This window comes from Brassica napus, chromosome C4, assembly GCF_020379485.1.
Source record: "Brassica napus cultivar Da-Ae chromosome C4, Da-Ae, whole genome shotgun sequence".
NCBI lineage: Eukaryota > Viridiplantae > Streptophyta > Magnoliopsida > Brassicales > Brassicaceae > Brassica > Brassica napus.
The window spans coordinates 51,486,698-51,501,619 of NC_063447.1; the positions used below are offsets into that span (position 1 = coordinate 51,486,698).

At 36.5% G+C, this 14,922-nt stretch overlaps 1 protein-coding gene across 1 annotated transcript; it reads right to left on the reverse strand.

The window, feature by feature from the left end:
• Positions 1-946: 946 nt before the first annotated feature.
• Positions 947-10,180, reverse strand: LOC111197695 (epoxide hydrolase A-like). The gene is made up of 3 exons (XM_022703172.2): positions 9,585-10,180; positions 2,091-2,332; positions 947-1,491 (listed from the first exon to the last, which is right to left on the reverse strand). The coding sequence occupies exons 1-3, from the start codon at positions 10,050-10,052 to the stop codon at positions 1,245-1,247; spliced, it is 957 nt and encodes a 318-aa protein (XP_022558893.1). The 5' UTR covers positions 10,053-10,180; the 3' UTR covers positions 947-1,244.
• Positions 10,181-14,922: the final 4,742 nt, after the last annotated feature.

Here is a 14,922-nt window from a genome sequence, read left to right on the forward strand (position 1 = left end):
AAAAATGGCTTCTGTTTTTTTGTTTAGTCACAAGGGGTTGAGCTGTAATTTCACTAGGATTTTAGGTTAGTTTTGCCTTTGATTCAAGTTTGGGTATAGGTTTGGGATTAAAATCAAGTTGTGGGTTAGTTTTGGCAAAAACCCCTCAAAAATAACTCTCAAAACTATCATTTATTAATGAGTAAAAAACAATAGTAATTCTCTTCAATAATCTCTTTTAAATTTTTATCACAACAATATCCCTCAAACTAAAAATCAACTAACTAAAGTTCATTAACTAATCAAACGCCTATAATACCTTTTTAAATGTGACTAAATAAAAAATGTGGTATAACCCATCACAAAAAAAAAATGTTGCATACAAGCTGTGCCTCTTGAAGTTGAAGCGACCTCCCACAACGAAAAAAATATTCTCACTGTCGACAAAAGGTGGGTTTCAATCGTTATTATCAATGGTTTACGGAAAAATATATTTTTACTTAAAATTTTCGGATTGAAATTTGGAGGTTTCAATTTGTTGTTCTTCAGATGATACATATAAACTTGTTTTGTTGTTTGAATCGAACATAGAGAACAGAATCAGAACTACAAAAAACAAAGAATTTTAGGAAGCTTCATTTACAAAAAAATGTGGCTTACGAAGAAAGACTCAACTTGTTTTTGTCTTCCGATCAATTCTTTAGTGGTCTCAGATTCAAATTGTTTTTGTCTGATTGTGTCGTACGGCTAGATTATGTCATATGATTCAGTTTCAAACCCTTGTGTTGTTGTTGTGATCAATTTCCTTGTTCTTGTAAAAATTATAGCCTTTTCTTATTAAGTACACATTTACAATTATGGTTAGCATTTGCTAAATCATACTATTTTAAGCTGAGTTGTCCACATAAGAAATGTTGAGAGAATAGTTTTGCATATGCCATGCTCAATTTCCTTGCAGACAAAAAAATTAGAAAAACAATATTTCCAAAGTATGGAATCTTTCGCACAACAGTATTACAATGTTGTAAAACTTAAAAATGTATTACAAACAACTTCTGTAAAACTAAGTTCCACAATGTTTTACATAATAACTTTCATAAAATAAAAATAAACATTTTTTACGAAAAACTTCCATAGGAAAAAGGTTGATAAAACGAACCTTAAACTTCATAATACATATAAACCATAATCCTCACTGTTCAACTTATTAAAAGCATATATGCTCTTCCGTATGGAACTTACAAGGTGGCTTAAGGAAAGCAAGACTAGAATTTGGAGATGAAGTCAACGATAAGTTGGAGGATCTCTTGTGGCTTCTCTTGGTTAACGAAGTGAGCAGCCCCCTCGATGACCACAGGCTCTTCGAGCAAAGGAACTTCTTCCTTGAACTTGGGACCATGTATGTATTCCCTCGCACCAGGAAAATGGTAGACCAGATCCTGCTCCCCAATCGCGAATTTTGTAGGTACCTGGATTTTGCATCCCACCCATGGAGCAAACAGCTCATTGTTTCTGCCGGTATAGGAAAAGGCGTCGATTATGCTTTTGCGTTAATGTAAGAAGCAAATCACATTTTTTATGAACAAGCATTTACAAGCCATGATATGTAGTAAGCGGTTTTATTAATGTAGTTGTTGTGTTACCACTGGGATTCAAAACTGTATGATATGATGCATATCGTTCAAGATAAAAAAATTATGTTCTTCAAACTTTCTGACATACTAGAAGGGATAGGTAACAACATATACTCGGCTTTTGTTTTCCATGTTTTATTTTAGTATTATTGTTATATACATATTTTGTTGCTTTATTAATTCACTGTGAAAAATGCTAGTAAGTTCGAAAATCCTTAAAGACACTTAACTAGTTAACTGCTGCTTATATACACTAGTAACTTTCTAAAACACTTTCAAAGATAAAATCTAAGGTTAGTTGGAAAGTGACATGCAAATGCAAGTAATCCACAAGCAAATTGCGAAAAACATGTAATAAGACGGGAAGTAACTTGCATGTAGACCGTATTTTAGCAAGTACTTGTATTTTGAGTACCTAAAAGTTTGAGTTCTCAACATTCAACTATGTAAGATGCAGAATAAAAGTAGAGAAGTTACCGGTCAAAATTGCGGTAGTAATTAACTCCACCAGTGTAACCTTTCTCTTGAAACTTGCTAACATAGTAAGCAACATCTTCCTCCGTTAGCCATGACGGTAAAGGAATAGTTTCGTCTTTAGGTCCCCAAAAGCTTTTATCCTTGGGCAAAATAAGCGGTCGAGGTGTTCTATATGTGAGTATCCTCCTCACTACTCTCTCGACCCCAACCTCAGAAATCTCAGCTTCTATTTCTCCCACTTCCTGCATTACCACAATGAAACCTTTAAACGATTTTTAAAAGTAATTAGCGTTGGATAATTCTAAGCTTGTGAAAACTTAACATATTATTAGATGTTTAATATGTTAAGATAAACACAATAATGAAACCTAGAAATAGGAAAATGAAGTTTCTATTTAGGTTAGGTTTGTGTTTTTCATATCCCACATGTTAAAGTGAATTGTCTTTCATATAAATATAGATCAATGGAGAGGTGTTCCATAAGATTTAAGAGAAACATATTGAGAGTTTTAGTTTTGAGTAGTTTCTAAAGCTAATAAGAAAAATTGTTTTTGGGGTGATTTTTGGGGTGATTGATAGTTGTTGTAGGTGCTGTCCACAACCCTATTTATTTCTAAAGCACCAAATTCATAGCAATCAAGCTTTAAATTTTTTTTTGAAACCACAACTCTTGAAATAACCTACAGCTGTACAAATGATCTGCAGAGCCAAATATCCAAAGAAATTTTTTAGTGCTTTCCATAAAATTCTACAGCAATAAAATCTAAAGCCACAGCAAAAAGTCTACAGATTTTTTTCTACAGCAAACATTTTAAAGCTACAGTCCTTACCAATCAGACTCTTTATAATCCTTTGTGTTTCTAGAGATTTGAATTGGTATCAGAGCCTCAGATTGGAGATTCGATTTAAGCTTAAGTTGTAGCTTAAGATCCTGGTGCGTGTGAACAAGAGATCGCGTAAGCAAGATGGCAGACGTGATTAGGGCTCCACGCACGAAGGACTTTGGATCTACATCCATCCAATGTCCGATGTTGTCATCGACAAACTACACAGTTTGGTCCATGAGGATGAAGGTTTTACTTCGTGTTCGTGAAGTGTGGGACACGATCGAACCCGATTCAGATGATTAAAAGAAGAACGATGTGGCGATAACTCTTTTGTTTCAATCTGTTCCTGAAACATTGATTCTCCAGGTGGGAGAACAAACCACATCAAAAGAGATCTGGAATGCCATCAAGTCGCGACACCTAGGAGCTGATCGTGTAAGGGAGGCGAGACTTCAGACGTTGATGACGGAGTTTGATAGGTTGAATATGGATGATAACGATACGGTCGATGACTTCGCGGGGAAGATATCGGGCCTATCATCCAAAGCAACCTCGTTGGGAGAGAACATAGAAGAATCCAAGATGGTCAAGAAGTTCTTGAAGAGTCTTCCGAGACACAAGTATATCCAGATCGTAGCATCACTTGAGCAAGTTCTAGATCTCAACTCGACAGGGTTTGTAGACATAGTTGGAAGGCTTATGGAGTACGAGGAGCGTGTAGGAGAAGAAACTCAGAAAGAAGACCAAGGGAAGCTGATGTTTTCGAACAATGAAGAGCATAGTCAGAGGGGCTATGAGAATTCCCGTGGTAGAGGAAGAGGATGGAACGGTAGAGGCAGAGGTCGAGGTAGGTCACACAGCCATGTGGAGCACAAGGTGCCGCCGCGCATGCGTCCAGAGCCATGCGAAGCGACACACATGCTGCCACCAACCAGAAGCTGATTGGTTGTTGTCTCCTATAAATACCTCACGACCCCAACTCATTTCTTCACATCCAGACATGTCCAAACTAAGTTAAAAACGTGAGAGAAAACTAGAATAAGAAAGCAAGTGATTCCGAGCTATTTCGAGTGTTTTAGAGAGTTTTCGAGGTCAGTTCTCTACTGCTTTCGAGTCAGCGCCTAGGGAAGGTTCTGTCAAATGAATTCGTCCAGGCCAGTCAGTTCCTTTGATGATCAAGTGGAGGTGATTTCCAGACTTAGTTCAGTTCCATGGGTTCAGTTCAGTTGCAGGTGTTCAGAACGTGGTGTCAACCATCTAACAAGCTGAGTGTCTCCAGAAGCTCGAGGTGTCGCCCTGCATGGAAGCTGTACATGCAGCCTGACACGTAGAAGCACGAGGTGGATCGACCAAGCACGAGGTGTCTTCGCGCATGCAACCGAAGCATGATGATTGACATGTGTGTGCTGTTGTGGCGCCTTGCATGAGCTCTAGTCATGCAGCCTGACATCTGGGAGGAGTGGTGGCGTCCTGCATGTGTCATGGACATGCAGCCAGCCATGTGGAGCACGAGGTGCCGCCGAGCATGCGTCCGGAGCCATGCGAAGCGACACACAGGCTGCCACCAACCTGAAGCTGATTAGTTGTTATCTCCTATAAATACCTCATGACCCCAACTCATTTCTTCACATCCAGACCTGTCCAAACTAAGTTAAAAACGTGAGAGAAAACTAGAAAAAGAAAGCAAGTGATTCCGAGCTATTTCGAGTGTTTTAGAGAGTTTTCGAGGTCAGTTCTCTACTGCTTTCGAGTCAGCGCCTAGGGAAGGTTCTGTCAAATGAATTCGTCCAGGCCAGTCAGTTGCTTTGATGATCAAGTGGAGGTGCTGTCAAGACTTAGTTCAGATTCATGGGTTCAGTTCAGTCGAAGTCTTGAAGTTCAATACTCCGCCGGGAAGTCCGAAGAACTGTCCAGAAGCTAAAGAAGGTTCTGTCCGAATCCAGATCAGTCCGTACAGACCTGTAAGTTTCTTCATGGTGAAGCCGAGGTTCTGTCCAAGTCGAGATCAGTCCAGTCCAGTTCAGTCAAGTCGTTCTTTGGGTTTGGGTCATGTCCTCTCCGATCAACCAGCTGCTTCTCGCCTAGAACACTGTGAGTTGGTTTTGTGTGAATTCCATTTGGAATTTAGGGTAGATCGAGTCGCATATAGATTAGAATGATCACGCTATTGAATGGTATAGTCCTTAGAGTTATTTTATTTACAGAACTAGACTTAGTTTAGCACGGGCTAAGCTGAGATGAATGGAATTAAGACTGAGTTAATAACCTGACTAGGACTAGGGCTAGGATGCATCATGTTTTCTATTCTTGTGTGTTGATATGGTTGAGTGCAGGTTCCCGTTATCTTTAAAGATAGTTTCATAGCAGGAGGCTGAACTATCTGGGTAACGGTTTGATTGAGTTGTTTAGTATTGATATTGTTGTTTAGTAGTTGGTACTAAGGTCTTAGGCCATATAAGCCGGACTACTGGTACTATTGGTTAGTCTTGTTGAGTCAAGAGTCTAGTTAGGATCTGAAACTTTATCTTTAGTTTAGGTTCTGGATTGAGTTTGTGTTGTGTGAGTGTGCCGACAGTATGTGCGTAACCCACCCATACTAGGCTTGTTAGGGGTGATTAGTGTTTCCTCGGCCTCGTACCCAGCGGGTTCAAGGAAACCCCTGATTCGCTGGATCGAGAAGACTCAGACGAACGGAGTCATGTCCTATGGCTGAGTATTACACAACGGTGTAATGTGGCAGTGACCCGAAGGACTGTGGGCTGTCGCGCGGTGACCCGAAGGACTGTGGGCCTTTGTGGTAGGAAGATAGGATATTGCCGATAGAGAGGAGGAACACGAAGTCACCAGGGCCCAGGTTAGAGTGTTGTGTTAGAGGGTCGTAAGGGTTATGGAACCCTCGAGTCAGTGTAGCACCAATATACGGTGTTACGAGTTAGATCGAGTCATTGGTAGTTACTATCTTATTATTGTTGTGGTTGTGGTTGTTGATTGTTTGTCTTGCGGGTTCTGACATTAAGTCCTAAGTCTAGTTTAGGTACCGGATTTGGCTTGGTGTGTATTTGGTTAGTGTAGGCTTGACGTTGGCCTATATGTGTTCGAGTGATTGCTTGTGAAGGGTGGTAGATATTAAAGCTATGCGGTATCATTGGTTGGCCGATCATGTTCTTGTCTGATTGTTGGTCGACCGGTTAATGATACTTGTTAAGTCTAAGAGTCTAACACTACATGAGTACTGAACTCAAGCGTATATATGGTTAAATAGGGATTGGTTGTTGAATTGTTTTAATGCAAGTTCCCGTTACTTGAAGCTAGAACATGGCAGGAGGCCAAGTCTAACTTAGTAACGGTTTGCTTAGCCTTAGCTTTTATTGCATGTTAGGGCTAGATTGATTGTTATTTTGGGTTGTCTGGGTTAGAGTCTAGGTTGCGGGTAGAAGCCACCAGCTCACTGAGTAATACTAGATTACTCATCCAACTTCATTGTCCTTTTTGCAAGTCGCTTTAGGTAAGGATGATCGGATAACTTGGTGCTGGACGTTAGGACCGCCGGAGTAGATTTCATGCCTTTTGTAAACGGTATTGTGAATTGTGTTATGTTGAATCGATTTGGCATTAGGCCGGACCCGGTCTTGAATTATTCAATGTATGAATATTTCCTAAATCAATAAAAGTAATTGTTTTATATGCGCTTCATGAGTACTCTGATATTTGACTAGTCCGGTCTAACACAACATTAGGTCGTGGTATGGGTTGAAAATCCTTAGGCCTTGATCTAACGGAAAACGCTAACTATAGGTACGGGTTGCAAAGCCTTGTGCCTTGACGCAGCGGGACGAGTTAGTAAAAGAACTGGTCTAGGCCGTGGAGTAAATTTTGTGACTCTGATCGGATCGTCCCTAACCCGTCAAGTAGCGCTTCCAAACCATGGTGTTGGGTTGAACGGTCAGTCATGTTCTTGTTTGATTGTTGGCTGGCCGGTTGGCTCATTCATCTCTAACCCTGGGTGTTGGACGGTCGATCGGTCATGTTCTTGTTTGATTGTTGGCCGGTTAATCGACCATATGTCTAGGACGGTTCGACGGTGTTACAATAATGATCAAGGTGAGGATCATGGACAGGAAGCTACAAACCAAGATGAGGAAGAAGAAGAAGATGCGGATCACAATGCAAACCAAGACGGTGGAAGTCAACTGTTGGTGACTAGACAAGGCCGAACCATAACAAAACCAAGATATCTCGATGATTATGTGTTATTTGCAGATCAAGAAAGTGCAATAATGTTGCTCACAGTGGATGGCGAGCCAGAGAACTATTTTGAAGCTGAACGCGTACGAGAATGGGTTGAAGCGATGGTGGCCGAGTTGGAGTCTATCACAAGAAACAAGACATGGGAGCTTGTGGATAGACTGGCTGGAGTGAAACCTATAGGGTTGAAGTGGATCTTCAAGATAAAAAAAAGGCGGATGGTACATTGAGCAAGTATAAGACGAGACTTGTGGCAAAAGGCTATGTACAAAGAGAAGGAATAGATTTCGATGAAGTGTTTGCACCAGTGGCGCGACTCGAAACTATTCGACTCTTAATAGCCCTCGCAGCAACGAACGGTTGGGAGATACATCACATGGACGTGAAGACCGCTTTCTTGAATGGAGATCTAAAGGAGTTAGTGTATATAACTCAACCTGAAGGTTTCGAGAAGAAAGGAGAAGAGGATCGAGTGTATGTGTTACACAAGGCTTTGTATGGGTTACGCCAGGCACCCAGGGAATGGAATGTGAAACTCGATCAGGTTCTCAAGGACATGAGATTTGAGAAGTGCACGAAGGAACCATCAGTGTATCGCAAGACTAAAGGAGGAGACGTCTTGATCATAGCCATCTACGTTGATGATCTATTTGTGACATGAACTTCACTTAAGGTGATTAGACAATTCAAGGAGATGTCTAAGAAGTTCGAGATGTCAGATCTAGGTAAGCTAACGCACTACCTTGGCATAGAGGTGATTCAAGGAGCAGACGGAATCAAAATAAAACAAGAGGAGTATGCTCAAGGAATCCTGTGTGACACAAAGATGGAAGCGTGTAACGAAACTCAAATTCCAATGAAGGCGAATTTGAAAATCTCAAAAGCTGAAGATGAACGAGAGATAGATGCTACCGAGTTCAGAAGAATCATAGGATGTTTGAGGTATCTGCTTCACACAAGACCCGACCTGTGTTACGCAGTAGGTGTTCTTAGCAGATACATGCACAATCCGAGGGACTCTCACGGACAAGCCATCAAGCACATATTGCAGTATGTGAAATGAACAACAAACTACGGTTTGTTCTTCAAGAGAGATGGGCCAAGGAGTATCGTTGGTTATAGTGACATCAGTCACAACATTGATCTCGATGACGGGAGGAGCACGTCAGGACATGCATTCTACTATGGTTCATCATTGATCACTTGGATGTCGCAGAAGCAGCAGACGGTTGCATTGTCATCATGTGAAGTAGAGTTCATGGCAACAACAGAAGCAGCAAAGCAAGCTATATGGATCAAGGAGTTGTTGAGTGAGATACTAAGCAAAGAAGGCGAGAAGGTCAAGCTTAGGATCGACAACAAATCAGCTATTGCTCTAACGAAGAATCTAGTTTTCCATGGAATGAGTAAGCATGTACTCAAGAAGTATCACTTCATTCGTGAGTGTGTGGAGAACGGACATATCGAAGTGGAGCATGTGTCGGGTGTTGAGCAGAAGGCCGACATCCTTATCAAGCTATTAGAAAGGATTATGTTCAAGCAAATGAGGAGTTTAATCGGAGTTCAAGAAATTGATATCCCTAATTCAAGTTGGAATTAAGGGGATGAATGTTGGATAATTCCAAACTTGTGGAAACTTAACATATTATTAGATGTTTAATATGTTAAGATAAACACAATAAGAAAACCTAGAAATAGGAAAAAGAAGCTTCTGTTTAGGTTAGGTTTGTGTTTTCCATATCCCACATGTTAAAGAAAATTGTTTTTCATATAAATATAGATCAATGGAGAGGTGTTCCATAAGATCTAAGAGAAACATATCGAGTGATTTAGTTTTGAGGAGTTTCTAAAAGTAATAAAAAAAATTGTTCTTATAATCCTTTCTGTTCCTAGAGATTTGAATTAGTTAGATATCTAAACAATCACACAAACGCAAGAGATTTATGTTTTTTTTTTCCTTTCAATTTCTAAGTTATATGAAGGTTTCTCTAGTAAGTTATGATTCTATTTTTACAAGAGTTTATAATTGAATTAGCAATCTAACGATCGATAATTCCTAAACAAAATTCACTATGGATTTTTGTGTGTATGTTTATGAATATGCATTGGTATATACACAATTTACCAAAGAAACCTGAAAAACATAAATAAAATAGAGATTTAAATTTTTTTTTTTTTGATTAAACACAGTTTTCCCAACGGCTTCCCAGATCCAAGAGACTAATCTGTGTCGCTGCGGCCCGAATGTTAAATCCGCAGTGGCCGGGAATCGAACTCAGGTGGCGGTGCTCACAGCTGTGAGTCCTTTACCACCAGAGTAGACGCCCCGGTTTAGAGATTTAAAATATTAAAACTAATATAGATTTTAGAATCCTCTCCGGTTATTTTAAGCTTTGGGAAAAAGAAGAAGAAATGAACGAACCTGAAACCTACACATGTAGAAGTCGTCGCCGTAGAACTTACGCAGCACGTCGATAGGTTTAACGGTAGGATCTTTAGGACCGAAAGAGAAAGGAACAGAGAGGTTGACCAGAGCTTTGACTTTATCAGGTCGGAAAAGACAAAGATACCAAGCGATGAGAGCTCCCCAATCATGGCCAACCACAAACACTTTATCTTCGGTCAAGGCGGATATGACAGCGATCATGTCACCCACCAGGTGGAAGCAAGTGTAGGAAGAGATCTCCGACGGAGCATCGGAGTCACCGTAACCGCGTAAGTCAGGAGCGACGGCGCGGTATCCAAGAGCAGCGAGTCCGGGGATCTGGTGACGCCATGAGTACCAAAGAGTAGGGAATCCATGGATGAGGAGGACTACAGGGCCATCGGAAGGGCCTTGGATCGCCACGTGGATGTCTACGCCGTTACCTCTTAACTTTCGGTGCTCCATATGTTGTTGTTTCCTTGGTGTTGTTTCAGTGACTAATCTTCTCAATTTTTTATACTGTGTTTCTATGTCTACACTTGTTCTGGATTTGACATTTATCAACTCTGATACTGAAAGCCTTCAGTCAAACAAAAAAAAAAAACTCTGGTAGAAATATAACTTCATATTAAAACGACCGACAGCACACCTACCCTCTGCTTAGACATGTCAATTAGGGCCGAAGCCCGTAGCCCGAGCCCGCCCAGCCCTAAAAATTACCGGGCTTGGGCTTCGCTTTATAAGCCCAAAAAAAATTGGGCCTTTCGGGCTAAGCCCATTTGGGCTTTGGGTATTTTGGGCTTAAGTCCGTTTGGACTAGGACCGGTCCAAAAACCCGAAATTTATATTTTAGCGTAAATATTATCATTTTTTCTTGTAATCGAAACTATTATTAGTATTGATATATTATTTTAATATTTTTATCCAAACTCTAATAAAGCAAATATAAAAGTTGTTAATGCACTTTATTGTTTCATCATTACAAGTGTTACATTTTAAATTTTACAAAAGTACCTTCTTCTTTCATGTACAACATGTTTTTATTTTCAAAATACAAATTATGAAACGTTTGACCATGTTTATCATAAATTTTGTTCTCTTATATTTTTTGTTTTAATTGATAATTGATTATTTAAATCTTATTAAATTTGGTTTGTGTATAAAATGTTTTTAAAGCATACGAAAAAATAAAAAAAATTGTGATAGAGAAGAAAATTTTAAACTCACTTTATAAATTTTTTATTTTTTAAAAATGAAACTCTTTTTTTTAATGAAAATTCACATGTATTAAAACGATGGAAGTGACAATGACAAATTATTTTTTGAAAAGCCCACAAAAGCCCCAAAAGCCCTATAGCCCTATAAGGGCCGGACCGGGCTTTGAATTCTAGGCCCAAATAATTTTCGGGCCGGGTCGGGCCGGACTCAAATATTTACGGACTTAGCGGGTTTGGGCCGGGCCGGGCCGGACCAGCCCGAATTGACACCCCTACCTCTGCTAACGGAGACACAAATTTGTACTTATAAAATTACCTAAATTAAGTTAGAAAATTAATTGAATTTTAAACTGTTTTCCAACTCGTCTATTATTTTTATGATTAATTATTTCTTATAATATTTAATGAATCCAAATTTAATAAATACAACTTATATCTTTGAATTTTATAATTTACCATTATTACCGCATAAATATTCATTAAAAATAATATATATATATATATATATATATATATATATATATATTTAACATTTTTTAAATATGAATTGTTTTAAAACAAAAAATGTTATTAATATGATAAATAAGAGTCTGACTGGTTCAAACGCAGCAGCTGCAGTTGTAGCGGGAGTTTGCGGATGCAGATGGTTGTGATTTCTAGCTATTTTAAGAGATTTGTACGATTGGTTCGAAATTGGTGTGTTTGCGGAATGGTTTAACTACCAAATGCAGCAGCGGTTAAATAATAAATTAACAATATTTACATTTTATATAATTATAAAAATATCAAAAATTATAATATTATAATTAATATAAAAATTATATTTAAAAAGTTATAGTTTTAAATTTTAAAAAATTATAGAAAATATTTTTATTTTAAAATTTTATAATATTAATAAAAATACAATAGATATATTTTAGTATTTTTATAATTCCAATTTAAATATTTTATTGAATATTTTTATTTTTGTATTTATATTGTTAAAAAAAAAGAAAAATGCATCTTCCCGCAACCGAAAACGCTAGTTGAAACCAGCTTTTGAATTTATGAGGTTTATAGCGGTTTGAAACGGTTCGAATCAGTTTAGAACAGTTTGAATGATTGTTACAAAACGGTAACAACTGTTACCAACCACAGAAACTGTGTTTGCAGATTGCAAGGAGAAAATCGGTCATACCCTGAGTGTCGTGTAAAACTGTTGAAAAGTTGAATAACTTTACCAAAGTCCACAAAAGAAGCAGAAAATAAAACTAGACGAATTCGTTCTATTCTGAACATATCTTTTTTTCTTTTCCATTGTTAACGTACATATCATTTATTCTTTAGTTATAGAAGAAATATCTCTCTTGTTTCTCTTTTTCTTTTCCACTCTTAAAGTTTTCTACCAAAATAATTTAGGTGTAACTCATTATCATTATGTACGCTAAGGAACTTTTATATTTTATCTACAATATGATTGTAAACATATCATTCTCCTCTTCAATCAATTAAGCAATATTTCTTTGGTTTCTCTTTCTTTATTTACCGTACCTATTTTTATACATAGATTTATATGATTTAACATAAATATTATTATAATACGTTAACATAATACTTTTATGATACAACTAAATATTACTGTATATTATTTACTCTATTATACTATAGGTATATCACTAATACTATAATTTAATATCTTCTTAGTGATTATTTAAACATACCATTATACACTTATCATTATTATATCATTATTAGTAAATGTACAACAATTGTTATCGACTATTAATATATAATAGAATTTGATCCGCATGTTCGTGTGGCCGTTGGTTTTTATTTTATTTTTTATAAATTATTTAATAACATTTTTAAACATATAAATATTTTATTCCTTTTTATATTTCTACAAATCAAAACCAAATTCATACAGACTTTAAAAAACCTGTCCATTCTTCACCTAAAATTTTATAATATCCAAGCGGAGTTCAATTTCAAAACTCAGAAAACTCGATATCCTAAAAATCGATCCGTACCTGAACAAATACCCGAATACTCATACTCGACTGATTATGTAATAAAAAGTTTATCGTTCAAATATTTTTGGAATTATTATGGTTAACACATAAAATAAATAATGTCAAATTATTATGGTAAAAACAATTAATGAATTAAAAAATGTAAAAAATGAATGTAAAGATATAATAAGATAATTAAAAAAGGTAAATTTTGTTTTTTAAATGTATATTAAATACTGTCAAATTATTTGGAAAGGGTAATTAATAAAGTAATTAAGATGAGTGAAAATAAAAAAAATAAAAGATGTAATAAATCTATTGAAAACAAGGTTAGTTCTATTTGTATTTTAGTTTTAATAATATAGATCAACAACTAGCCACCACACAATTTATATATTGTTATGTTATAATGGGGATAACTTAAAAATCATAACAGCACGGTTAATTATTTATTTAAACTATAGTTATTATATAGAGGTCCAGTCACATATACATAAATTTTAAATATGAAATTTACTGAAATTGACTGACTGCTAACAATATTTTTGAGTGATTTTTAGTTCAAGCTCTTCGGTGGCAAGGGTCATAATTTTTTTTATTTACCTTTTTAAAAACGGTTATAATTCATAGATATATTTATATTTCATTCATTTCATCCAAACATTTCATCTCTTCTCAAATACTTTTATCAAATAGTTCTTTTGATTTTTCACTCGTAGAAGAGATGATTCGGTTGTTGTTTATTTTATGTGCAATTATAATTTTTTCTTCTATGTATTGTCTTTTTTGAAAAATTTACTTTTGAAAAGTTCACTATATTTGTCGGTTTACTTATCAATGCTCTGTTTTCCTTGTAAATTTTCAGTTATTCATGTAAACGGTTCACATTAAGCATTATTATTTTCTGTTAGAGTTTTATGTTTTCTTAAAAATTAATGGAAAATATCGAGAAGTTTAGTTTTTTTGTCTCAAAAATAACTAGAGTGAACTACTTTGCATGGACCAAAATTTTGTAAGTTTTTCTAGAGATGAAAAGGTTAATCAAGTTAAAATCGGAAACAAATCGCCTCATGGAAATAAGGCAGACGCGATATTTTACTCAGGAAACATCTAATAAAAATGTGAGCATTTTTATGCACACATAAATGAACCAACTGAGCTATGACAAACTTTGAAAGAAAGGTTTGGAAAAAATAAGGAAGTAAAATCTCTTTCTGGTCTTGAACAGTGGAAAATCTGAGGTTTCAAATTTTTTAAGAAATTGAGGAATACAATTCTGCCATTCTGAAAGCAGTTTTGTGTACATCAAATAAATTTGCAAGGATCAGTACATCTATTTGTTGTTGCACGTTGACGAATAAAGAGAAATGAAACAGATTAAGGACCTAAAGGTTCTTCCCTGTGTAGAGTTTGAGATGAAAGACATGGAAGAAACAAAATAGAACAAAAGATTTTCTAACACTGTCTCAAAAAAAAAAAGTATTTGATGAAAGTGTTAGACATGTTCATACTCAAATCAATTCAAGCAAGTTCAGACAGCATTAGGAGTCCATTTCAAGCTAAGAACAGATACAGACAACGAACTAAAAGAACAAGCAGAGTCAATGAAGACAGTCCCTTGCTCTAGTGCAGTCCGCAGCATCAGAGCCAACTAACTAGGGAAAAAATCGTACGACCGTCCTAGGTCCAAACCTGTGTCTCTCCGTATAAAGTCAAGGGGCTTGATTTTTCTTAAAAATACACATTTTTTACATAAATATTTTACAAGTTTTTAATAAATAAAATTAAAAAGGGGCCTAGAAATGTTTTAATTATATATGGTTAAATCACAATATATTACTGTTATATTTTATAAACAAAAATGTATTTAAAGCATTGAAAAATAAATAATCTTAAAAGGTAGAATAAAAAAATTTGCCCTGGGCCGATAAGAATGTTAAGCCGGCACTGGGCAGCATCATGTATGCCATGATTGGCACCCGAGTGGATTTGTCTTATCTAGCAGGAGTGAATAGCCGGTTTATGAGCAAACCTCTAAAAGAGCATTGGCAAGCAGTGAAGTGGGTCTTGAGGTATATTAAACGCGAACTAAAGCTTGTGTATAAGAGACAAAGTTTGTTTTGAAAG

Coding starts and splice junctions, on each gene's coding strand:
- LOC111197695 (XM_022703172.2), bottom strand. CDS start 10,052: ATGGAGCACCGAAAGTTAAGAGGTAACGGCGTAGACATCCACGTGGCG. Junction 2,333..9,584: donor TCTACATGTGTAGGTTTCAG/GTTCGTTCATTT, acceptor GTGGTAATGCAG/GAAGTGGGAGAAATAGAAGC. Junction 1,492..2,090: donor TACTACCGCAATTTTGACCG/GTAACTTCTCTA, acceptor CTATACCGGCAG/AAACAATGAGCTGTTTGCTC.